General features: G+C 39.4%; 1 protein-coding gene, 1 long non-coding RNA gene and 1 pseudogene across 10 annotated transcripts in view; 2 read left to right on the forward strand and 1 right to left on the reverse strand.

The window, feature by feature from the left end:
- The window catches only part of LOC309625295, a 29,338-nt gene extending 7,477 nt beyond the window's left edge, over positions 1–21,861 (forward strand). Inside the window, exon 4 of one of the 2 annotated variants that reach the window (XR_014242424.1) lies at positions 21,531–21,861. This is a non-coding gene — a long non-coding RNA (uncharacterized lncRNA). The remainder of the gene's footprint in view (positions 1–21,530) is intronic. The other variant, XR_014242425.1, reaches the window with a different exon arrangement.
- LOC309625270 (cyclin-Y-like protein 1) overlaps positions 1–27,580 on the reverse strand; it is a 51,885-nt gene that overhangs the window by 14,423 nt on the left and 9,882 nt on the right. Inside the window, exons 1-5 of one of the 7 annotated variants that reach the window (XM_082384618.1) lie at positions 22,435–25,870; positions 13,482–13,556; positions 11,562–11,596; positions 5,407–5,507; positions 1,461–1,496 (exon numbers count right to left, since the gene is read on the reverse strand). In XM_082384618.1, the coding sequence (XP_082240744.1) occupies positions 1,461–1,496; positions 5,407–5,507; positions 11,562–11,596; positions 13,482–13,556; positions 22,435–22,660 (473 nt within the window). In that variant the 5' untranslated portion in view covers positions 22,661–25,870. The other 6 variants (XM_082384613.1, XM_082384615.1, XM_082384617.1 and 3 more) reach the window with 6 other exon arrangements.
- Positions 8,033–8,768, forward strand: LOC309625285 (10 kDa heat shock protein, mitochondrial pseudogene; annotated as a pseudogene). The gene has a single exon. The product of its transcript is annotated as a 10 kDa heat shock protein, mitochondrial pseudogene (transcript).

Consider the following 27,580-nt stretch of genomic DNA (forward strand, 5'->3'; position numbering starts at 1 on the left):
AGTGGTACCAAACTGAATTAGAAGTCATTCAATTATTCACTGCCACTTGCAGTTAAAAATCTGCTTTAAGAACATCCTTGATAAAAGAGTAAAAATTAATAGTGTTCTTAAACCTTGCTCCTTCTTTTTAATATTCTGAATAAGTGGAAAGTATGCATTAAGCACTTTTACATACTGAAATATGGCTGTGTTAAGGAAAAGCACTTGTGACTTGGCGGTAAGTCATTTTTTTCATAGAACACCATCTTTATTTGAAACACTTTTTTCATCGAACACCATCGTTATCTGAATGTACAACTGACACAGTCATTCTTTCAAAAATGAACAAAGTGAGCCTGTCACTTCAAGGAAAATAACTCTAAAGTTATTTGTTGCCAATGATAAAATTCAAGCCATCAAGCTAAAAATATCAGGATTTTTGGAAAACTTCTACCTTCTATTGTGAACTTGACAACTTCTCAACACTTAAAAGACTTTTCTGGTAAGACTGGTGGTGATACTAATAACAAAAGTGAGTTTTTGACACTGTCTAAAGAAATGTGAACCAATACTTTCCAAATGACCAACGTATAATATTATAAAGTCAGGTACAGGTAAAAAGATCTACTCAGTATGCATGACAGATTAATGGGTATTAATTTAACATAGTATTTATTACAAGTTCATTGATATGATTTAGAATTCCATTTTAACTAATTTAAGAAACTAGCACATGCAGACTTTTGGTACAGTATCAAAGAATATACCAAATTATCTGAAGGCTTTAAAAATACATCTTTTTCCAACTATATATCTGCAAGCGGCTGGATCTTCTTCATATTGTTTCTTCAAAACAAATGACTGAAGACAGAATCGATAGGAGAATCAGCTGTCTTCTATTAAGGAGATACTTTTCTCTCAATATTTTTTGTTGTGGAAAATAGTTATTATTCATTAAAAAAAAATGACTTATGTTAAACACTGGGGTTCCCAATCAGGGGTGATTTCGTCCCCCAGGGGACTTCTGGCCATGGCTGGAGACAGTTTTGGTTGTCGTAATGTGGAGGGAAGAAGGTGCTACTGGCATCTAGTGAGTAGAGGCCAAGGGTGCTGCTATATATCCTATAACACACAGGACGACACCCCACAACAAAGCATTATCTAGCTCAAAATTTCAATAGTGCTAAGGCAGACCCTGTTTTAACATACAATGGATTTAATTTTTTTAATTCTCAATTTCAATTTCTAATACAGTAAATTATCAATATAACCCATATAAACAAATACTCTTTGGGATGCTCAGTAACCTAAGAATTAAGGGTCCTAAGATAAAAATAAATGATTCACTTCTATATTGTAATAAAAGCACTCTAATAATAAAAGCTTATGCCAGTAACATCTATAGTTATTACCTAACACTAAACTTGATACCTTGTAAATTAATTAGCTGGAATAACAAGATAGGTTTTAAAAGAGCTCACCTGTTCTTTATGTGGTAATATATTGCTAAGGTCATACTGTGGAGGAAAAAAAATACATTGTAATAACTGATTTTTATCATATCAGGCCTGAAGACATTTTTAAAAAGGGGTTAGCAAGGAGGGAAGACCTTCCAGAGGCCCAGTGGCCCCGAAATCCTCGAATTCAGAACAGTACCACATGGGTGCTTTCCCCCTTGTTTTAGGTTCTTCAGCTTTTAGCAAAATTAGGAGACCCAAAATGCTAGATATGCTGTTAGAAGGCATGTTTTGGTTGATTATTATAATATATAAATTATTACATATTTCCCCTGTCATTTGTCCTTCTACCCACAAAACCTTCTGTCCTGTACAAGTTATATCTATCTATACACATGCTTAAATTTAAGCCATATAGTAGTTGTGTGTGTGTGTGGGGTGTGTGTGTGTGGTTTTTTTGTTAGCCCCTGCATTTCAGTTGATTTAGTTCGCTATCCACCTACCCATCCGTTTTCCATTATTTCCCTAAAAGTAAATAATAAAAGTGCTCTATACCAAAATGATTTAAAATCACTTTTACATAATTATTAGAAAATTTAACAGCAAAATTTTATAGCCACAAAACTGATGATAGGTCTAGCTATCCCGAAATAAGCAGTGCTAATAATACACCATAATACTACACAGTATACTATTAATGACAGGTCTTTCCAAATTATTTTAAATAAAGTATTAATGAACAGATAGATACAAGTCCTTAGGTAGTCTTTTTTTTTTTTTTTTTTAAAGACAATTTTTTTTAAAGCAGATATTCATTTTTAATTATTTATTTATTTATTTATTTATTTATTGGCTGTGTTGGGTCTTCGTTTCTGTGCGAGGGCTTTCTCCAGTTGCGGCGAGCGGGGGCCACTCTTCATCGCGGTGCGCGGGCCTCTCACTATCGCGGCCTCTCTTGTTGCGGAGCACAGGCTCCAGACGCGCAGGCTCAGTAGTTGTGGCTCACGGGCCTAGTTGCTCCGCGGCATGTGGGATCTTCCCAGACCAGGGCTGGAACCCGTGTCCCCTGCATCAGCACGCAGACTCTCAACCACTGCGCCACCAGGGAAGCCCGGTAGTCTTTTTTAAGTTACTATATTCCTAAGTTATTCACAGATGTTGTATATTAGGCAACAAAGGGGTTCTCTGGTTAAGTTATATGCTCCCCTTTGTTCTCAGTGTCTAAAATGAAACTCAAAATAATTGAGGGAAGGCAAATCTGAATTTTATAATAGGTCTATAGAATCTTAGCACTTGTATAAAGGCCTGTAACACTGTTAGCATCAAAGATGGATACTTCTATAGTGCTTCAAAGTTTCATCTTCAAATTGATTTTAAAATCACAGCATTAGAAGTTTTATGATGGAAAGGACCACTGAACCGTAGATGACATTTAATTAAACAACCCATTTTACAGATAAGGGAACCAAGGCTTAAAACTGACTTACCTAAGGTCCCACTAATTATCAGAAGCAGTTCTCTTTCTCCTGCCCTCTAACCAAATAGTGGCTCCCAAGCCCAGCTGCACACTGGGATCATCTGAGAAGCTTTAAAAACTGCCTGGCTTCTGCTTCAAGATGTTCTGATTTAACCGGCACTGGGTATGACTTGGGCATCAGGACTGTTTTTAAAGATCCCCAGATGACTACAGCGTGCAGCAAAGTTTAGGGATGAATGAGTTAGGGTTAAGATCGGAGAATCACTCGGGATGCTTTTGTCCATATAATCATGCTTCACATCATTCCCCATCTTGTCAAAAGGTGTGTGTCCGTGGGTGAGAGAGAGACAGACAGACAGACAGACACACAGACACTGTGTCTTGGAGGCGGGGGCAGGCGGGTGGACTTTGTGCATCCAGAAACATATATCTTGAAAAGTTGCATAAGTGATTCTAATAAGGCTCACCTACCCCACTGAGAACAACTACCCCACTGAAAACTAACCCCATGATAAACATTTTCAAAATCATTCCTAAAAGCCAATTGGCCCTATTAATTTTCTCAGTAAACCTTTATTTCACCAATAATGAATGTGATGAATGATCATTTTTAAAACTTAATGAGAGCAAATTAAAATTTACTGTACTTCCAAAAATTAGACTAGGTCGGGAAAAAAAAGGATGAAACCTACTTGTCTGAGCAAGGTTAATCTTTTTTTTTTTTTTTTTAATTTTATTTAATTTTACTTATTTTTGGCTGCATGGGGTCTTTGTTACTGCGCGCGGGCTTTCTCTAGTTGCCAAGAGCGGGGGCTGCTCTTTGTCGTGGTGCGCGGCCTTCTCACTGTGGTGGCTTCTCTTGTTGCACAGCACGGGCTCTAGGTGCGTGGGCTTCAGTAGTTGTGGCACACGGGCTCAGTAGTTGTGGCTCGCGGGCTCTACGGCACAGGCTCAGTAGTTGTGGCGCACGGGTTTAATTGCTCTGCGGCATGTGGGATCTTCCCAGACCAGGGCTCGAACCTGTGTCCCCTGCGTTGGCAGGCAGATTCTTAACCACTACACCACCAGGGAAGTCCCGGAGCAAGGTTAACCTTCAAAGTACTTTTGAATTATATACTGGGCATCAGACTCTTTTGAATTCAAAAGAAGCTGCGACTCTAGCCAAAGTAGAGTGGTTTTGGTACCCACAGATTCAGTGTCTTGGCTGAATAAAAACATTCAGTGATTATGTGATAAGTGCCCAAACTCAGGACTTTAGAGATGGGGCTCAGTTTTTGCTGAAACATGATTTGACTGCAACTATTCTTGTAAGCAAGAGAGGAAAGTTACATTATTATGACTGAGAACTTGCTGTCTTTAATTAAAGTAGAAGTTACTGATAATTTAAACAGCTAAAAAAAAAGCTGGCACATTAAAAACCAATTAAAAATATAATTAGCTTATAAAATTAAGACAACAAACAAAATTAAGGATAAGGACATTAATATTTTCAAATAGCATTTCCCAAACTGTGTTCTGGAAAATCAACATTCATATCCTAAGGAGATGTTAATGTTTCGTGGACAACCGCGAGGGAGGAGGCAAGAAGCTCTGCATCCCGTTTGGTTTTTTTCTCTTAAATAAGCTTGAAAGGTTCATCATTAGGGTGTTTTGAAAGTACATCTCCAATTGTGGACTATGAGGTGCTCCCAGAAATTAAAGAATAGTTTCCATCATCATGACACTGTTCGTGTCTCCTTAAGTATAAGCCTGACCACAGTCATGTTTCTGAAACCTCACCTCTTTTATTGTTCTCTGCTGTGATTGATACAGTGTGTTGGAGATATATTTATATATGTAAACAAAAATTAAATGTGTCTATTAAGTTAAAACCTCAGTTGAACAAATTTCATCTACAAAGAAATTAAGCTTGAGTGTGTATTTCTTAAGACTGGTTTGATATATTCTCCCCCTCTTTGGGGGACAGGAAGGAGAAGTAAAATTTCATACAGAAATAGTGCAGGAAAAAAAAAAATGCACAGTGGGATAAATCTGACAAAATCCAATTAAATTTAAATGCAGATTCGCTTTGGTGCCAGTAGGGGACAAGCTGTTCCTTCTTCTAAGAGTAGCTTCCAAAGTAGTATACATTGTTTGAGGACTACAACTCATAAAGAAATAATTTTTTCTAGAAATAGCCAATAAAAAGTACCTCTCTTTCTCATTATGTTCAACAATGGCTTAACAACAGAAATGCGTCAAATAAAGATTTATACTTTTTCTGGGATTTCTTATTTGCTAACTGGCTTTTTTCCCTTCTATCATGCGCTCTAAGATTAAAATGGAAACTGAAAATTCATATTTAGGTCCTTGAAATCAATCTATAGTTGACACCAGTTTTTTAACCTGATCACTGAAAAGGACAATTCAAATGAATGAAATTATGTATGGCTAGGATGCTTTTAGCGATAAGGGGGTCTGTCACTCAGCCCTTGGCAACCTAGTTGTACTCACCGTTTTAGTGTGGTTCTAAAATTAGGCAGGCTGACTATGCTGTCATCTAGAAATATTGTTGAGCATGAGTTATACTTTTTAGTAAGCTGCCCTGGAGATACCTGAAGGGGAAGGGAAATAGAAGAAAATGTCACAGTAAGTTAAACCTATAAAGTGTGTTTTTTTCCTTGGTTAAAATGTCAAACGATAAAGCATTAAGATTTTTCTTACACTCCATGAACTGCCTGAGTGTGATGTCATGTGCAGCTCTATGGGAAACCTCTATACTCTGACTTCCACAGACGAGCTTTGAGAAATGGGTTATAAAATGCTGCCTTGATATAGTACCTATAATCAAACCTGGCAAGCACCTATTATAAATTACCTTTATAATAATGTAAAAAGTTTAGAATAAGATTTCAGGGTTTTTTCCTTAAGCAATGAAATGCAGCTGAGATTTCCCATTTCTATTCATTTACTACAATAACACGTAATGCTTTCTGTAATACCGATGTCGGAGCATTTCACTGCAGTCAATGCACGCCGATAACAAATGTACTCGTTCAGGAGACAGTGTGACGAGACAAACGTTTTCGAATCAGAGGATGGGCATGCCAGGGCTGCTCTATCACTAAAAAGCTGGGGGCCGTAAGTCTCTCTGGGCCTCAATTTCCTTATCTGGAGGACAAAAAGGTACTGCTTAAAGATTCTCTCGCATCCAAAAAAAACGGATAAAACAACTCTGAGAATTTAACTTCTCACTTCATGTTTAAGTAAGACTGCCATTACATTACTCAAGTGAGAACCTCAGAGAAGACTTTCCATTCATTTCAAAATTGTACTAATTCTCTTCTACGTGTTATTTGACACTCCTGCCTCACCCATGCTGCTCTCTGCCTGCAATGCCTTTTTCTTCCTCCTGTCCCAGCAAGCTTGACCCCATCTTCCTCTAGGATCCCTTTGCCAGCAGGCACACCACAAAACTTCTCACTTTCTGCACGCTCACACATCTAATTTACCAACTGTTCCATGGTCTCAGCTGCTTGCATAGTACCACCCTCTTTAGTAAACAAGCTTCTCCAGGTTAGGAAGATTCTTCTCCTACCTCCAGCTACTGAGCACAGCATCTGGGACAAATTAGGATTCAACAAGTGTTTGAGAAATTATTTAAGATCAGTTACAACTGGAGGTAAATCTTACTAAAGATACAAATTCGTGAGAATTTATCTACAGTGGTGTTGGATAGGTGACAAAGAACTTTTTGAGACCCTCTAGAGAATGAACTATCTTTAAAACACTTTAGAAGTATCCATTTATTTGTGAAGAGCCCATGAACACGGCAATAGTCAAATACTAAAATGGCCTAAACTATGTTAGGACAACTCTCTTCCTTAAAGTAAGGCCAATAACCAAATCCCAATCACTGAAAGCCACTGGAAGGAAGAGTAGCATTCTTTAATACCACAGAATACAAACAATTTTAAAGCTGGGTTTTGTTTTTGGTTTTTGTTTGTTTACTAATTCAGATGAGCCTTCCTTCCTCCTATTAATATAAAACAGTTTTCACCATGCTGTCACACTCTCCCATCAATGTCCGCCACAAATACATGAAAGGTGAGGCAGGGAGAAAATCTAGTTGATGCTTTTTAAAATACAGAGCATTTAAATAAAAATTGCCAGTATCCAATAATCAGAAATATCCAAATGGCATATATAAAACACCATTTTGCTTGTTTCAGATGCTTTATGCAAAGCCACTTATTCCTTATTAACAACAAGTTCTAGATGTAACATATTTGAAAAGTATCACTATTTGGAAGACTAATTTCTCCTTCAAGCTAGAAATGTTTTAAACTAAAACTCTGATATGGTCCTTAAGCTATTTGGTTAATGTGTAATTTTAGAATCTCAAAAAACAGATACAGCATGAGAAATGAAAATTCACTCATTCAAATACTTTGATTCTAAACAAAGCAGGTTATCTTTTAAGGTCACTACTATTAGGGTATAATATGACATACACTACACGTAATAAAAGTCAATTCTGACCAAAAATCTATATATATGAGGGGAATAAAAATAGTAAGGAAATGTACCAAAATATAGACTAGTTGGTAGAGCTTTGGGTGCTATTTATCCTGTTTTCCTCTATTAAAAACTTTTTTTTTTTCTATTATGAATGTATATTGATTTGTCTTTGGAAATATTACTGCTAAAACATTTAAAATTTTTAATTAGATGTGGTCTATAGTCCTATGGGGGCTCATTTAACGTATCAGCAACTTACAGTCTACTGGCTCGATCCTACAAAAGAAACACTTCCACAGGCCTACTCCTGAAACTATTCAAACTTTCCAGCATCTAGTGTTCACTAAAGGATGGCAGAATTGAAGCCTCTGAGCAAAGCCTAGATATGTTAGCTGCCAGCAGATTACTTTCCTCTCATCTTGCTTGAAAATTTAAGATAACTGTCCTTTATGATTAAAGCCTTACCATTGCTGGCTCACAACCTCAATAAACTGCACTGACACACATAAGGGTATAAAATGCAAATACAAAAAAAAAAAAAACCAAGTAGCAAAAAACACTACTGACAGTTTAATGTTCATAGGTATTATTTCAATTGGTCACTGAAGAAGAGTATCTTCATTCAGCACTAAGGACAAAATACATGGACTTTTACAATCTTTATAAGGGGAAAGGTTGCTTAGTAGACTTCAGGTTTAATGGTGAAGACTAGAAAATAATCATACCTAGGAGGCTAGTAAGTAACAACCCTCAAAGCTTATCATTAAAGGTCAAGTACCTGTTGAAATCCCGCCCCCACCCAATGACTCTTCCCATTGTGCCTACTGCCTCTGATTTTAACCCATTAAAAGAATAAAGCTGGAGAGAGCGAGAGTACGAAGTGCGGCAACCCGAGTCATGGCAGGACAGGCATTTAGAAAGTTTCTTCCCCTCTTTGACCGAGTATTAGTTGAAAGAAGTGCACCCGAAGTTGGAACCAAAGGAGGCATTATGCTTCCAGAAAAATCGCAAGGAAAAGTACTGCAAGCAATGGTAGTAGCTGTTGGATCAGGCTCTAAAGGAAAGGGTGGAGAGATTCAACCAGTTAGTGTGAAAGTTGGAGATAAAGTTCTTCTCCCAGAATATGGAGGCACCAAAGTAGTTCTAGATGACAAGGATTATTTCTTATTTAGAGATGGTGACATTCTTGGAAAATATGTCGACTAAAATAAGTCACTATTGAAATGGCATCACGTGAAGCTGCCCGTTCCCCCAATGGCATCACGTGAAGCTGCCACTGAAGTTCTGAAATCTTTCATCCTGTAAATAATTTCCGTGTTTCTTTTATAATAAAGTAATGATATCCAAACTAATGATATTCAGTGTCTCTGAAATTTAGTTTTCTCTGTATTGATTTAAACATTCCCAAACAAAAGTATATAAATGAAAAAAAAAAAAAAAAAGAATAAAGCTGAAGTTCACTTTTTTCTTCCCCCTTTTCACAAGTTTTGGATACGTTTATTAAGAATCAATGACTTTAACTGAAAAATCTGTAATACTCCATCTATGTTGCACATTAATGGACAATATGGTAGGGTGAGTGGTTTGAATAGAATTCATACTCAAGGCCTTAGTAGAAAAGTATAATATTCTAATTATAGGTATAATCAAAAATATTGTCTGAATTAATATCGTTAATTATATTGAATTAAACTTCAAACTCAGAACCTATATTCAAAGAATAAATCTAAGTTTGAGTAGACTGACCACAAATCTATTTCCTCTCCCCCTTCTTTCAGATATCATCTCATTCGAATTAAAGGCATTTTTTAAAAAAGCTATACATAAGACAGGATAAACAGCAGATGATTTTTAATGTTTGAAAGGTGAAAAGACTAGATAAAGGAGTGGTAACTGACATGGCAGAACAGAGGAAGCACAACCTTGGTACCTACAGAGAGTGACTAGGACAGGAACAAGAAAACCAGTTTGTCTTACCGAACCCAAGGCAGGCTCAGAGTTCAGAGGCGTGGTCCCCAAATCCTTGCAGTGAGGCCCATCGGTTAACGAGTTGTCCAAGTGATGCTTCCAATTAGATCTTAACAGACAGCCAAGGACCATCACACGTTTGAGGGAAGCCCCCAACACATAAGAGATCAAAACAGGAAGAAGGAATGGGACTTCCCTGGTGGCGCAGTGGTTAAGAATCCGCCTGCCAATGCAGGGGACACGGGTTCGAGCCCTGGCCCAGAAAGATCCCACATACCACAGAGCAACTGAGCCCATGCGCCACAACTACTGAGCCTGCGCTCTAGAGCCCATGAGCCACAACTACTGAAGCCCACACGCCCTAGAGCCTGTGCTCCGCAACAAGAGAAGCCACTGCAATGAGAAGCCCACGCACCCAACAAAGAGTAGGCCCAGCTCACCGCAACCAGAGAAAGCCCACGTGCAGAAACCAAGACCCAATGCAGCCAACAAATAAATAAATAAAATAAAATATAAGGATGCTTTAGAAAAAAACAAAACAAAACAGGAAGAAGGAATTGATGGGAGTGATAAAAACTCAGGAGCAAATGAAAACTTGAAATTGCATCAGTGAAAAAAAGAATGACAGGATATAAGAGAACTCTATAAATTGAAAATAAGGTAGACAAAACAATATATTCAATAGAAGGATTAGAGCACAGTCAAGGAAATCTCCAGGAAGCAGGACAAAAAGACAAAATGCAAAGCAGGAGGGGAAAAAAGTTAGCGATCTGCTAAGTCTAAGACTTCCAACATCTGAATAATAGGAACCTGGAAGAAAAAAACAGAATATCAAAGAAACACACAAAAAAGGTCTATACCAAACCAAATTATGAAATTTCAAAATCCCAGGGAGAGGGAAGGTACTAAAAGGTTCCCGAGAAGGAAGGGATGGGGGAAAATGACTAAAATCGGTAATGTACAATGTACCATACAATGTCAACAGGTTTAAGAGCAACAGTGTAAATGAGAAGATGAGAGGGAAATGTCTTTAGAACTGCAAAAATTAGTTTCAACTGAGAATTCTATACTTTATCAAATAGAAGGAGTTTCAGAGAGGCTAGATCTCTATAAACTTTCTGCCCATGTGCCCTTTTCCCAGGAAAATGTGCTCCAGTAAAACAAGGAAGTATAACAAGACAAGAGGGAAACAGAATCTAGGACATAGGGGATCCAACATAAGAGAGCAGAGTTATGTGAGATCCCAGATGACTTCAACTTCACACAGATATCCCAGGAAAAGAGGCATAGAGCAGGCCTAGGGGAACACTAGTCTATATGGGAGTAGGAAGACAAAAGATTGGGGAAAAGTGTCTCCAAGAAAAAAAATGGAACAGATGTGGCTTAGTAGACGGAAAATATTTTTGATAGGCATGTGACAAATGTTAAAACATTTGGGGAAAAAAATAGCTGTTAGAAAACAGGCAAGTGAATATAGTCAGGAAATTAATTCCACAGAAAAAATGAAGAATGTGAAAGCAGGGAGACCGGGCAGGGAGCTACTTACTGCATTTGGCTGTGTGAGATCACGTTGGCTAGGAAAAGGGGGATTGGGTTATCCTAGAGAAGTGCAGAAGTGCTCCAATTTCATTAATATTTAAGAAAAAGAACGAAGGGTGTACAAGGAGGAGGCACAGTCAGAGAACTATATGGCTCAGCAATGCACAATATTTGCAGAGTCGTAGTAATGTAAACATTGATTCTGATTTAATAAAAACTGATACATGTTGAGGGAACACAGGGAGGGAAATAACGTCATGGTGGACAGAAGAAGCTAAGCTTTCACCTGCTATGACAAGAAGTCAATGGACAGTGCTAAAAATTAACTTACCTGTCATACTTTTATTACTTTGGTTAAAAAATAAGATCAAAAAAATAAGGCAAAAGAATTTAAGGCAGATCTGTATACTACAACCATATTAGTGAAATTTAACTTAAATGTCAGAACCCTTCAAAAATGGGCACTACTAAGTCAAAGACTTTCCTGAATACATTTGATAATTAGGAAAATAGAGATTTAGAAAATCTACAAAAAAGAGGTCCATGCTAACAGTATTGGATCCATCATATTTTTAGGAATCATGGCAGACATATTTTTAATTCAAACTATTAATTTCTTAACTTTTCAACTGTTTACTTACATGGTTTAAATGGTTGCTCTTCCTCTTTTCCCGCACTAAGAATAAAAAAAATTAACTGATGAATTCTGATACAAATGCCATAGAAAAATAAAAGTAGTCACTAATTATTTGATGGATTACCAATAACACAATGAGATAAAATTCCATTCTATTTTTTAAAATAATTTCCAACAAAATATATCATTTAAATCACCCAGCAAGATGAGTCCTATAAATAAAATCTAAAAACTTAGTTTCACTTTTTTGACCTAATAGATATTCTGTATTAGGTACAAATGAAAGACTCCCCATTTACAAAAGAAAAGGACAAAGCAAGTTAGGCCAGGTGAGAAACTTAGCTAATAAAAAAATTTACCTGCTGCATAGCTGAACTACTAGCCAGGAGTATTTTCTAATTCTTCATTTACACACAGCTTACTTTAATTACCACAATCTACAGATGACAACTCTAAGAACCAGTTTCTGGCCAGGCACTCATCTCCGAACGCACCAGTATCTCTGGAAGCATCCTGAACCAATTAATGGTAACCTACTCAAATACCTTACTGAAAAAATACACAACTGGAAAGTAACCTATGTTAAACGTAAATTTTAAAATGAGTGTGCTGACCTAAATGAACATATCTACAGCACACAAAACTGTTTTGCTCCAACAAAGGCCAGAAGAATAAAAGCCTGAAGAGGGTCTTAGGCCACACTCTTGCTCACATTGCCTCCTTTAACTCCAGACAGGCATCACAGGCGCGGATTCCTTAAGGCTGAAGAGAGAGACAGGCATGGGACAGCTTTTCTTTTACTGTCTCCAGCGCCCCTCTACATGTGAGCAGCTCATGGCTCTGGAAGAAACTGAGAAATAGAGCAATCCTAACCAGAAATGAGTGGCTCAAGTACACACACTAGAAAAATGCAAGTTAGAAACCCCAGGAGCTTCCAGGTTGGTGAACACGTAGTACCCTTGCAGAGGGCATCAAAGCTCTGTGCCCTGTCCCCATGCCTGGCCCTATGCATCTCTTCCATCTGGCTGTTCCTGAGTTATATCCTTCTATAAAAACCAGTGATCTAACGGAAAAAAACAAAAAGCAAAACAACAACAACAAAAAACCAAACCTCCGTTTTTTATTGTGCTGCATCACTTTAAATATTATGGAATGTTCACTTCTTGTATTCCTGCTCTCGTAATCAACTGAAAAACTTGGTCACGTTTGGCTTTTTAGCAAATAAACTAGGATTTAACATAACATTAAGGAAGACAGGCAGGCAAGCAGGAGTGCAAAAAATTCCACGGTTCTGAGTCTCATCTTAAAACAAGGAGGACACAGGAGATTTATATGAGTTTCACATGCTGAGGATAATCTTCTGGAAAACCCCATATGGCATGTTGCTCTTATTACCCTGGCACAGCACTACATTAGGATGAGAAAGTTTTGAATAGCTTAAAAGTTCTGAGTAGCATAAATCTGGATGTGAGATAGGCTCGTCTGCTTGAACACTGTGTAAAACAGGGCCAAAATCACAAGGCTCAATTCCCATATATAACAACTGATTTTTCTGATTTGATCAAATGAAAACCTAACTGTGACCTAAACCCTATCATTTGTCTTTAACATATGTGCTCTTCGGAGCAAGGGGAAAAGGACAAAGTAGCATGGAGAAATAGACCACATCTAAATCATGTGGCCAGTTGACTATGTTGATAAAGAGGTGGCAAAATGTATAAACAGATAGTCTAAGTGTTCTCCTCCCTAAAACACTGACAACTAAAGGAAACTGTATCATCAACATATTAAAATAAGACAAGTGAATACATAAAAAAGTGAAACATTTAAACCACTGTAAGAGTTTTTCTAAATACCTCCTATAATACACAAAACAAAAACAGTTTTCACTCTTTTTCTCAGGGAAAAAAAAGCATTGTCTTACCATCTGTTTGAGATTTGCTCAGAAAGATTGTGCTTGCTCTTGGGTGGTCAGAAGGGTTTGGTTCCAGCGCTAAGTCTGTATAGGAAGAAGAGAAAAAGGTGTGGTGATTTAGTTGAGTAGAAAAATACATGATTTTAAAGATAGCTACACACTGATTGAAACCACTTTTAATAGTCTTGAGAAGAGCTTTTAGTAATGACAAAAAGGCAATTTTAGTAAAGGCACAATATAAAAATTCTATTGGGAAACAGCAAAATGGTAGAAACTCTCCACACATGTGGAATAAAACCATGGCTATGTCTTAGACTTCTTTAACTTGCACCTAAATAATCTATGCCATTTTTAGATGAATCATATATGTGACTCCCCTCCTATTTATCAATTAAAAATTCAGTCACCCTCTTTTAAAGCTGATATTACTAGCACATTCCAGGAACAGTCTCAAGAAGCAAGTTATGCTGTGGCCAACTACTGTCAGATACCAGCTCAATATATCAAATATGCCAAAACGAAGTGAGTTGCTTTTGGCAAATGTTCTTCAGACAATCAAATGGCTAATTCTAACTCCATTCAACAAATGAACTCATTTAATTGGCTGTGGTTTATCTGGGGGCTATTCATCATGGCAGATTTAAGAGGACTACATAAAAGTTCAATGTTCTAATCTATAGGAACACTTCCATGATAGTGATTTTTAACTTTGCCCTCTATTTCCAAAGCTAAACTCACGTCTTCATTCCACGCTGCATGATTAATTTGGGGCTTCAATAAGAGTACTTTCTGGAGCAGATCATAGGGCTCCTAGAAAAAAATTTTGGCCATACCTACACGAAAAGGTGGGTCTGCCTGTAGCCCACCTTGCACCAAGGTGGGATAGCGTCTTCTATTTAGGCAGAAATACAAAACAAGCACAAGCTACCACACAGGATAGTAAGCGTTGTTGTTTAAAACAAACAACCAAACATAAAAGCCCTATGACACTTCCTCAGCAAAGTCCATCTCAAACCATTTAACCAATCGTTTAACAAACTGGACCAAGATTCAGATAAAGAGTAATGGTTAAGGCAATTATTTCCCAAACCACATAATAACTGATCTGTTTTTGAAAGATGGGTTTGATGGTCAAAGTGAAATACAAATATATCCCTGCCCCTTAGAGAATCCAAAGAATACACACATTGATATATTAAAAACTAATTAGTCTAGTAGTGAATTCTGTCTAACCCAGCATTTCACAAATGTATCTACCTAGAATCCCCTTTTCCCACCCAGAAAGAATTTTGCACAAACAGTAATTTGGGACTTCCCGTTTTAACAGGAATCTGAGCCATCCATTTTAATGTCATTGCCAGCACTAGTAATTTACAGAGCTAAACCAACTGCTTTGTTCTTCATGAAAATTCCTTCACTGAATTTGAAGTTTATCAAGCTGCTTTTGGAGAAAATATTCTATTCAACATTTTTATGTAAAAGACCCATATAATTATTTTAAAGTTTTTTTCTCCTACATATTTGAAAAATTAAGACAATGGGAAAATAAATTATTTCAGCTGTACACAAAATGGCAGGCAGAGACTTTCACAGCTGCCTCTAACCTATAGCTTCCGAAAGAATTCATGACTACTTACCTATACCAAAAAGAAAGTAAATAGACTACATTTGAATCTAAAAAATAAGCAGAAATGTTTGCAAAGTAGCTGTATTATTTATCAGTGTCTATGGCATGGTAAAACTTAACAATTTTCAATGGAAGTCCAGGAAAATTAAGTGCCAGAATCAAAGAGAAGCAAGCTTTAACACACACACACACACACACACACACACACACCCGCCAAACCAAGATGTGCTACTACAGATCTAAATACAAAAATCAAGAAGGCTGGGATAAAAGAAATGACAACATGCAAAAAAAAAAAAAGTAAACTTAGCCCAAGTGACCAGAAAAAAGCTGGCACTCTCCCTACTCTATCCTAGGGGGTTCAAAGGTAGGCACAGGACCCAGGACCGGCCAATCAATCACAGCTGTCCTGGGACTTCCCAAGAAAAGAGAAAGGCAGAACTGTACTCTAGGATCCTTAGCTAGTCTTGAGCTGCTGGACACTCCCCTTGCTATCATGAGGGGAAAGGCTTTTCAGGAGACATCAACAGAGGAGAGCAGAACTGAGGAGATCATTTAACTCCTGGGTCAAGTAGTGCTTAACTCTGTGATTTTCTTTTAACTTGCAACTGAAGGAGACCTGGTTAATCAGCAGTACTGATGATCACACTAAAGGTGGGGAAAGGTAAAAGTCACTTGCTCATTCCTTTAACAAATATCATGAACAAAAATCTGCATGAGACAAAACGATGCTCTGTTTAAAAATTAAACACAACCATTCACAATCATTAACACACAATGATTCACAACCGTTACTTTTAGTTGCTTTTCTTATACGTTAAAAAAAGCTCTAATTAGTGTACAATTTATGTCTTCTCGTTACTAACAAGCGCTCTCCACCCCACTGTTGCATATTTATTGTTTAATGAATACACACTGGCCCATCAAGTGTTATTCCTATCCTGGACTTAGCCAATCCCCTATTGCTGGGGATTGGTGCTTACAAAGTTCTATTCTTAAAATATTATGAGGAAAATCTTCATGTACATAGTTTTTTAAAATAATGGTTTTATCTCCTTAGCAAAGATCTTCGGAAGTGGAATGACTAAGCCAAAAGGTTAGATCACTTTCACGGCTCCATGTACAATGCTAAATTGCTTCCTAAAGAAGGTGGGGGGCACATTAGGGTATAATGCTGCCAATCATGACATTTTGAGTTCCTACCCTTGCTTTGGATACTTGAAAAAAAAAAAAAAAATTCCTACTGATATGAATGAGGAACCTCACTGTAGATCTAATTTGTATTTCTTTTGATTACACAGTTTGACCATTTTCCCACAGTTATCAGTGTTATTTCCACTTTGGTGAGTTGGCCTATCATTTGAATGTACTGTAAACACCAGGGCCCTACTGCTGTCAGTTTGCATGAGGTTTGCAGAAAATATTAATCTTTTGTTTATAGCCTATATAACTAACAATTTTCTATATAACTTGCACTTTTTGCTAATGAAAAATACCACATCACTATTTTATAGAATGGACATGTGAGCCATTAGACAGTAAACTCATACATACACACAATATTTCTGCACTTCCCATTAACTATCTTCCCAAGAGCCTAAGGAGACTATGATAAAACCTACCACACTCTTCACTATCACAAAGGTAAGACTGCCAACTATTAAGCAAAGCTTTACCACCCACCATCCCTCTCATCCCTCTCCCCACCACATGCACACACAGTAATTTAGAGACTTCAGGAAATTACTGTGCATTCAGGAAATTACATGGATTCTTCCGAAAGTTATTTCTTTAGAAACCTCTAAGAATGTTTTACCCAGGAGAAATATTCTTGAGCTCATGATTAGGGGTTATGATTAAAACTGTATTTTAAGACCCATCATTTTTGTATTAGCAATTTAAATTGCAACTTATTTGACAGCATGATAGGTCGATGTAGAAAAAGTATGATTAAAAAAAAATTAAACTCGGTCTTAATGTAAACATTCCTCAGAGGAAACCTGTAAAACACCACCGACACTGAATACTGTTTTTCCTCCAATCTAAGATTCTACCAGTTGTTAAGATCCATCTCAATTGCAGTTGACAGAAGCAGCATATTTCAGAAAGCGATTAATATCAACATATTGATTTCAATATATTCCAAATAAACAGGAGATGTCAGCAGTTTCTGGGCCAACTGCTGAGCACCAGTTCACTTAACGGTAACCACTGCATTTACTGAACTGCCCTAGCATCCCTATACTGCACAGTGTATTAGTTTTATGGCTCATAAGACAAACATTACAGTCCTTACAATTACCATGGAAACTGATGACTTCATCTCTCTGAGTCCACACTTGCCACCGCAGTCAGGGAGTTCCTGCCAGCCAGCCCTGAGCTGGGCTGCCTCACCAGCGGGGACACAGCAGGCTCCTGCACCTGCCAGGCTACGGCTCACCCACGCCTTGACCCTGCTTCCCTAGCTTCTGAGCATCCTGGCTTCCCAACTTCCCAGCTCTGGTTTCCAACTGCTTCTGTACCTGCCTCTACCCTGGTTCTCAGTTTTGCCTTATTTTAATCCTCAATCAGTGTTACAGTGATCATGACTGAGAGGTGCCACATAGGTAAGTACACCTGGCTTTATATATTTCTAAAGAGTACTTTACTCAGTTTCTTGGACTTTTAAGAACCTTTCTGGGTTGCAAGTTACCTTCATTTCATTTCACATTATGCAGTGTTACTGTTTTAACTCTTAAGTTTTATTACTTTAATACACTAAAACAACCACAACAAAAAAGGGTGAGAAAAAAGGTAGTATTCCAAAGAAGCTCACATAATGTCAACAATAAATCCTGTTCCTATATGCCATGCATTTGGAATTTACAGTCCTACTCTCTATCAATACTCATTGTTAAAACCTTGGACAACTCAATTTATACCTAAGAGAAGAATTCCTACACTACCTAACTCAGAACATGGTGAGAATCAAATGAAATCCAAGAGCAATCTATATACTACAGCCTATTTTAGACCCTTATTAATATCGCTTTTTTGTTCAAGCCACTGCTGGCTCTCACCTGAGCTACCGCACCAGCCTCCTAACTGGTCTCCCTCTCTGCTTCCTTCCACCCTTACAGTCTGTTCTCACACAGTAGCTGGTCTGATCTCCCTCCACCCTCTCTACCCCCCTTCCCTTTTTCTAAGAATTAACATCATTCCCCTGCATATAATCCTTCAATGGTTTCCCATTACAATTAGACTAAAATTCATATTTTTTTGTCAAGGCCCACTAGGCATACAAGGTCTTAATCCCCCATATTCCTCCTGCCATTCATTCACTCAGCTGCAGCCACCCATCTTTCTGTCCTTGGCACGCATCAAGCACATTCCCTTCTTAGGAACTGCACAGAAGCCTCTTCTCCCACAGCCTCACATGGCTCTCTTAGGACTGCTCATGGGTCGCTTAAGGAGAGAAGCTGTCTTTAACCACCCCTTGTAAAACTGTCCTCCTCCCCAGCCCATTACACCTTCATTTTCTTTCTTAGTGTTCTCACTACCTGATGTTATTCTTGTGTCGTCAGCCCCCAGGCACCTCTAGAAAGTAAGGACCTGAGTTAGGATACGGGTTTTGTCTTGTCTAACCACTGTTTGTCCTGCCTCTGGAATGGTGCCTAATAATCATGTCTCAGTGTACCCAAAACCAGTTAAGTTTCTCCCAATTTTCCCACATCATCTAAGATTTCTTCTAATGCTGTCTTTTGATGTGTCTGTCACCTAAGACCAGAGTTAATTTCAGATCTCTTAGAGTACTAGTTTAGTTACTCAGAATCAAAGACACAAGACAGGTTACCAAGAACCACGAAAACCTAAAAGAGGAAATCTAATGTTCAGTGAAAAATCAATGGTAACTTTAATTTGGGAAAAGAACATTTAATGTTAAAATACCTTTACTACAAAATGACTCACCCTATGAATTTAATTAAGTCGTAAGACAAAGTGTACAATCAGAATGCTATAGGGAAGTATCAATACAATGCATCAGTTTTTATCTGTGTCCCCTGAATAAAGCATTATAATGGGATTATAAAAGATGCTCAACCATAAAGGCTGGGTAAATGAATTATGCTCCAACCATTCGATGGCACAGTAAACAGCTGGTAAAAGGCAGGCTGTAGAGCCATGCGCAGTTGCATGCAAATACGTCACCCTGGAGCACTCTCTAGGTGCCAGCACGGTTCCAGGAGCTTCATGCCGTTACTTTTCTTTATAACAAAAAGTGACAAAGTGGCACATAAAGAACAGTCCCATCTTTGTAAAATAAACACAATGTTATGTTTATATGCATACAAAAGGTTCAGGAAGAATCAACACCAAAATATTCATAAAAATTCTGGATATTCTGAGTGTGAGTGAAGGACTTTTCTGTGTTTTCTAAATCTTTTACATCAAACGTTTATTAATACTGTCACCAAAAAAAGGAAAGATCTGTTGCTCAGAGGTTTTTCCACATCATATTGCCAATTCCTTCCCTACCCACTCTTCAGGGGGATGGGAGGTAGGGGTCACTTGAGAGAGCACCTTTCACCAGAAAATTAGCAAAGCTCCTAAGGTCAGAACATAAAGGCTGTATGAAAAGTTGATGAATAAAAATAAAATCAGATAATAGGACCGTAGCATCTTATTTTCTATTATGACACTACCATCAGTTATATTAGATATACTGTTAAAGACAAAGTAGTAAAAAATTCTTTTGAGTCTATCTGAAATCTATACTACGTTCTTAGGAGTTACTTTTTTGAGATGGCTTGAAGAAATCATGTTCTTCTCCAATGTTTCTGAAGAACAAGACAGAGCATCATTTATGTACGATTTTCTCTAAGTAACCAAATAATTCTTCACTGTAGAAAAGCCCAAATGTTTTATATCTGAGTAGGTATTTCTCAGTTTCCAGGGAAACTGATACAAAATTGTCTGAAATAAAGACATAAAGAGCAAACTTCCAATGTGCCTGTGCTTTATATTTGGTGTTCTGACCTTGTTTCTATGGAAACTTCATTAATAGGCAAATGCTGAAATTGAGGTTTCTCTTATCACTTTATTGAATGCCCCCCCAAAAAAGACAAATTGAAATGAAATTTTAACAATCATGTTAAACATAAAAAGGTAAGTCCTGTACTCATGAACTCTATTGTTCCAGTTCCTGATTGAGCACTCCTTCCTTAGCATACATAGTCGTGTGCTACATGCTTAGTACCTCACCTGCCCGCTTACCAGCTTCCCCCAGTGTCCCTCTGTGCAGGGCATTCTCGGCTTCAATTGGATTTCACCAGAACAAACTCTTTAAATTATATCAACGTGTTTACCTGACTGATAAATTTAGGCTATTTCATGACTTCTACTTTTATTCATATCCATTGCAATGTATGTACAGACAGAGAATGGAGAGGTAAATGTTGCTTCTGAGTTGTGTACAATCAACTGGAATGGCAATAATCAAAACTGGAGTATGCTGAGATAGGCCTAACTTATGGATAAATTATCAAATATAAGGTGCACTCTAAACAGTTTCTTAAGCATCCCAAGAACTGAATTTGGCATATCTACCACCTCCCAAGTCTGTCTCTTCTGTTCAGTAGCTGTGTTACACAGTCATTTCAGATCTCCAAGTCTTGGCTTCTTCATCGGCAACAGAGGGAGAATATATACGGGCCTTATTTGTAGATGGAAGGGCCAAGTGAAATACACAAGAAAATGCATTGTAAATCTTAAAAGAATTCTATAAAGGTCCAATTTTCGTCTCTCATCCTACACTAGCCAACTACTGTTTTGAAAAATCATTTAGAGGCTTACCTTATAGCAACAAGCAGAGCAGTTTTCACAAGTACTTACATGCTTTGTGTTTAAAGCTACAATTAATTCACATAATTTGTTCATTCTTTCACAATATCTAACTATTCTGAAAAGGGAGTACTTTCCACTTACAAAGCCACGTCCATCATAAGGGTGAATCCACAGGCTTAATTATTCTAACTTTTAAAGAAATTCAATAAACCCAACTAAAATTTAAATAGAAGAGCTGTAAGACATTTCGTCTATGAAATAATGAAATAATCTCTGGCATTTCAATGAAACAAATGGGCCAGTGGGGCTTTAACATCTTTATGATACAATGTTTTATACTTCAAAGAACAGTCTTTATTAAAGTGCCTCTCTTCTCTCTCTCCTCTCCTCCCCGACAACACCCACCCCCAGCCACTTAGTCTTCAGAACTTTTACCTGAACATTCTTAAAGTTGAATAGTATTCTACTGGGCGGGGGGGGGGGGGGGGCGGAGGAGGGAGCCATGGAGACATTTTTCTGCAGGATGGATGTGGTATGTTAACTCCCAAACCTTTATATTACAAATTACAATCTGAATTTGTTTTTTCTCCTTTGAAACTTCTGTCCAGCAGTCTCAGGAACCACCTCACCCCTCCCTTAGAACAGGCAACGTGCAAAAGAAGTCGGTTAAGGCTGTGCAGCTGAAGACATACTTGTGTCAAAGTGGGAATTTAAAAGTAATCAGAACTCCATGGGGTCTCCTTTGGTAAAGAAAAAAAACCCAACAACTATTCTCTGCAGCCGTGGCAGTAACGTTTCACACCGTTCACAGTTATTTTAAGCCCCTCTCCCACCATTTTCTTTCCTATCGTGTTCAAATTATAGTTAGAAGGGATAAAGTAGCTTCTATCAGGGCGACTGAAAACATTAAAATCCAAAGAATTTTAGTTAAGAACACCACACTGACTCTGTCCATCTCTATTTTGAATTGAAATGACAAATCCTCTAATGTTTGTCTTAATTGTCTCGAGTATCAACTACCTTAACGAACAGAAGTCTATCATCAGGCCCTTACCTAGTTCCTTCGCTTAGGTACCATCTGGATAGGGAGACGGGATGGATACGCCGAAGTTAGAGTATTTAAGTTTTCATTAAGAAAAGAGAGAATACACCAGAAAGTCTCTGCTAAGTCCCACGAGATGTTAAATAGAACCATGAACAGGAAGGGCCGCGGATTGGAGGGTCTCAGGCCGGGCTGGGAAATGGGAACGGGGGAAAGAATTGGGCATTCGGGTAGGGAAGAGGGAAGGAGACTGGCCGGACGCGACTGGTAAAGAATAAGGGGTGGGGACGCCAAGCAGAGCCAGCCTTCGTCCCCGGTGCCCAGCCCTGGGAGAGCCAACTGCGGGCAAGAAGGAGCCCTAGGCGGCGTCTCCCTCCCGGGGGACCCTGGGGGCGGCGGAGGCCAGAGGTAAGCCCGAGAGCGGACGGCGCCTACCCCGCGAGGGGCGAGGCGCGCCAGCCGCTTCTTACCTTCGGGCATCTCCCGGTCGCTGATGTGCTGCAGGTGGTGGCCTTCGCCACCTGCGAAATCCAACTCGGCGGGTTCCACGGTAGCCGCCGCCGGAGCTACTGCCACCGCGTTCCCGGCCGCCGCCTTGTAGACCTCAGACTCGCAGTCCGGCTCCGCTGACCCCCTGCGCCGGCCCAACTTGGGGCAGGCATTGCGGGACAGGCAACAAGACAGCGAGTTCCCCATGGGGCGCCTTCACTCCTCGCCGCCGCCGCCTCCGCTCGTCCCCCGACTCCGCCGAGCTCAGAAGCCGCCCCCTCCCCCAACAACGGCGCGGCGGGCACTGGCAGCCCCGGGCTATGCCGGGGCTGTGCCGCACATGCAGACGCGACTTCGCCCGCCGCTCTCCTGTCCGCCCAGCCGCCGGGCCCCGGGCAGGGGCGGCCGCACCCCCGCCGCCGCCGCCTCCCTGGAGCCAACTAGTCTGTGAGGACGGTGACCAGACCGGCTTATTTAAAAGGGGTGGAAAAAAAAAAAAAAAAAAAAAAAGGGGTGGGAACCAGACAAGCGCTGAGACGCGCAGCCACTGCAGGGAGAGAGTGCAGCCGGACCTCCTCCTCCTTCCGCCACCGCCTCCTGACTGAAAGTAGCTAGCCCGGCCGGCCCTTGCCTACCGGAATGTGTCCTTCGGTCACCTGGTTACGACGGACCAATCACGACCAGAGTTCCCTCCACGCGCCCTCCTCAGAGCGCAGGCATGGAACTCACAATGCCCCGCCCCCGCCCGCGGCTGCCCCGCCCCCCGAGCGGCGCGCCCCGGACTCTGGTTTCCATTCACCTCTCGCGCTCCGAGCTTTCGGGTCCTGCGGGAAGCACCGCGGGAGTTTGTTAATCGAAGCCGTCCTGAGTCAGTGGGCTCTGTAGAAAGCCCCTATTCGTAAAATGCCAGTTCAGTTAGCAACTCGGTTTCACCGGGCCGACAGTTGACTCATTTGATGTATTGCTCAACGAACTTAGTTTCACCCCAATTTTTGACCGTTTTTTATAACTGAATGCTCCTCCTGTCTTGCCTTCCAAAGAGTGTTACTTTCCGCCTACAGTTTAACCATAGCAACCCCCGGGGCCCTGGTCCTACTCTCAATAAAGAGCTGTGGCTGTGTCTTGAATGAGACTCGAGGACACGTCACCCCTCCACTTCCTCATCAGTAAATTAGGTACCGAACTCCTCCCTCCCACCTCGGAGGCGCTGGGATTCAGCAACTCGCTTTTCTCGCCTGTTTCTCTCTTCCACGGCAGGAGTTTCCAGGTTTCCCTACTTTAGCCAACAACAACGCATAAAGTACGATTTTCTCATACAAACTTGAGAGTCACAAAGTGAGGTACCACGGTCTTGATTTGATGAAGATGATAACGATAGTTAACATTTGGCAAACACTATGCGCCCGCCCCCGTTCCAAGTGAGGTACTCATTTAACCCTCGGGAACAAAATCCTCAGAAACCTTCATTTTACAGATTTTACAGAAGCTAAGTAACGTTCCCAAGGTCACATGATTGCTCAGGGGTGTGGCCAGGATTTGATCCCTGATTGTGTGGATCCCCAAAGGCACCTTATTGTGATCATCAGAAAATAAAGGTAGAAGTCAAATTTGGTTGGAAGTGGCATAGTGTATCAGGATTTTCTTTTTTGAAGGAGGAACAATTTTTTGATGTGGATTTTAAAATACTTTCCCTTCATTCAACATTGATTAGTCCCTCCTACATGCCAGGCACCCGTGTGTGAAAAATAGTCCTGCCCTCAGTGACCTCAGGCACGGTGAGAAAACAAAGGCTTAGAAAGCCCAATAGTCTGAGGTCACACTGCTGCAAAGTACTTAAACCTGAAATTCAAACCTAGATCTATTAACCCCAAGTAGATGCTGGGGTAAAGAGCTTGGTTTTCTTCCCAGAAACATGAGAGCCATTGAATGTTGTGAAGTTAAGGAGTCACTATCAGGTGGTTTGTAGTGAGGTCACGCTTGAGAATAAGTAGGACTGATGGAAGCAACAAAACCCATTAAGAGACTTTATATTCATCTAAGAGAGGAGTGAGGGTTCAAACTAAAGGCAGTGGCAGAGATTGGAGTGGAGGGAAAGGATCTGAGGTCATTTGGGTGGTAGACTAGAAGTGCTCAGTGACTAGATATGGAGCGGGAAGGGGAAAAGAGAAGCAAAAATGGCTGCTAGGGTTCTGGCTTAGGGAACTATGTAGAGTGTGGTTACTTTTTCTTAGATAGTGCAGGAAAAGGAAGAGGTTTGGGAAGGAAGATCATTTTGGGTTCTGTTAAGCGGAACATGGAAATGGAGCTCTCTGGTTGAAAGTAAGCCTCTGCAGGCTAAGTCCATTTTGTGATATCCCAACTTATGTTTTCAAAAATAACACATTAAATCAATTTAAAAATGTGATTGGGGAAATTCCCTAATGTTGACAGCTAAGAATATCACATTTTTCATGGAGCAACTTGGAATCTATGGTTCTAGTAAATGAGGCATCCTATGTAAAATAAAACTGGTAAATGAGAGCTCTACCCACCACCAGAGCCTCCCATCAAGCCTCTTAGATAGCCTCAACCACCAGAGGGCAGACAGCAGAAGCAAGAAAAACGACAATCCTGCAGCCTGTGGACCAAGAAACACAGTTAGAGAAAGATAGACAAGATGAAAAGGCAGAGGGCTATGTACCAGATGAAGGAACAAGAAAAAAACCCAGAAAAACAACTAAATGAAATGGAGATAGGCAACCTTCCAGAGAAAGAATTCAGAATAATGATAGTGAAGATGATCCAGGACCTCGGAATAAGAATGGAGGCAAAGATTGAGAAGATGCAAGAAATGATTAACCAAGACCTAGAAGGATTAAAGAACAAACAAACAGAGATGACCAATACAATAACTGAAATGAAAACTACACTAGAAGGAATCAATAGCAGAATAACTGAGGCAGAAGAACGGATAAGTGACCTGGAAGACAGAATGGTGGAATTCACTGCTGTGGAACAGACTAAAGAAAAAAGAATGAAAAGAAATGAAGACAGCCTAAGAGACCTCTGGGACAACATTAAACGCAACAACATTCGCATTATAGGGGTCCCAGAAGGAGAAGAGAGAGAGAAAGGACCAGAGAAAATATTTGAAGAGATTATAGTCGAAAACTTCCCTAACATGGGAAAGGAAATAGCCACCCAAGTCCAGGAAGCGCAGAGAGTCCCATACAGGATAAACCCAAGGAGAAACACGCCGAGACACATAGTAATCAAAGTGGCAAAAATTAAAGACAAAGAAAAATTATTGAAAGCAGCAAGGGAAAAACGACAAATAACATACAAGGGAACTCCCATAAGGTTAACAGCTGATTTCTCAGCAGAAACTCTGCAAGCCAGAAGGGAGTGGCATGATATACTTAAAGTGATGAAAGGGAAGAACCTACAACCAAGATTACTCTACCCGGCAAGGATCTCATTTAGATTGGATGGAGAAAGCAAAAGCTTTAGAGACAAGCAAAAGCTAAGAGAATTCAGCACCACCAAACCAGCTCTACAACAAATGCTAAAGGAACTTCTCTAAGTGGGAAACACAAGAGAAGAAAAGGACCTACAAAAACAAACCCAAAACAATTAAGAAAATGGTCATAGGAACATCCATATCGATAATTACCTTAAACGTGAATGGATTAAATGCCCCAACCAAAAGACATAGACTGGCTGAATGGATACAAAAACAAGACCCATATATATGCTGTCTACAAGAGACCCACTTTAGACCTAGGGACACATACAGACTGAAAGTGAGGGGATGGAAAAAGATATTCCATGCAAATGGAAATCAAAAGAAAGCTGGAGTAGCTATACTCATATCAGATAAAATAGACTTTAAAATAAAGAGTGTTACAAGAGACAAGGAAGGACACTACATAATGATCAAGGGATCAATCCAAGAAAAAGATATAACAATTATAAGTATACGTGCACCCAACATACAAGCACCTCAATACATAAGGCAACTGCTAATAGCTATAAAAGAGGAAATCGACAGTGACACAATAATAGTGGGAGACTTTAACACCTCACTTACACCCATGGACAGATCATCCAGACAGAAAATTAATAAGGAAACACAAGCTTTAAATGACACAATAGACCAGAGAGATTTAATTGATATTTATAGGACATTCCATCCACAAACAGCAGATTACACTTTCTTCTCAAGTGCACATGGAACATTCTCCAGGATAGATCCCATCTTGGGTCACAAATCAAGCCTTGGTAAATTTAAGAAAACTGAAATCATATCAAGCATCTTTTCCAACCACAGCGCTGTAAGATTAGAAATCAATTACAGGGAAAGAAAACGTAAAAAACACAAACACATGGAGGCTAAACAATACGTTACTAAATCTCTTCACCAAGAGATCAGTGAAGAAATCAAAGAGGAAATTAAAAAATACCTAGAGACAAATGACAATGAAAACACGATGATCCAAAACCTATGGGATGCAGCAAAAGCAGTTCTAAGAGGGAAATTAATAGCAATACAAGCCTACCTCAAGAAACAAGAAAAATCTCAAATAACCAAGCTAACCTTACACCTAAAGGAACTAGAGAAAGAAGAACAAACAAACCCAAAGTTAGTAGAAGGAAAGAAATCATAAAGATCAGAGCAGAAAGAAATGAAATAGACACAAAGAAAATAATAGCAAAGATCAATAAAACTAAAAGCTGGTTCTTTGAGAAGATAAACAAAATTGATAAACCTTTAGCCAGACTCATCAAGAAAAAGAGGGAGAGGACTCAAATCAATGAAATTAGAGATGTAAAGGAGAAGTTACAACGGACACCGCAGAAGTACAAAGTATCATGAGAGACCACTACAAGCAACTCTATGCCAATAAAATGGACAACCTGGAGGAAATGGACAAATTCTTAGGTATAACCTTCCAAGAGTGAACCAGGAAGAAATAGAGAATATGAACAGACCAATCACAAGTAATGAAATTGAAATGGTGATTAAAAATCTTCCAACAAACAAAAGTCCAGGACCAGATGGCTTCACAGGTGAATTCTATCAAACGTTTAGAGAAGAGCTAATACCCATCCTTCTCAAACTCTTCCAAAAAATTGCAGAGGAAGGAA

This window comes from Balaenoptera borealis (assembly GCF_965194805.1).
Source record: "Balaenoptera borealis genome assembly, chromosome: 3".
Taxonomy (NCBI): Eukaryota; Metazoa; Chordata; class Mammalia; order Artiodactyla; family Balaenopteridae; genus Balaenoptera; species Balaenoptera borealis.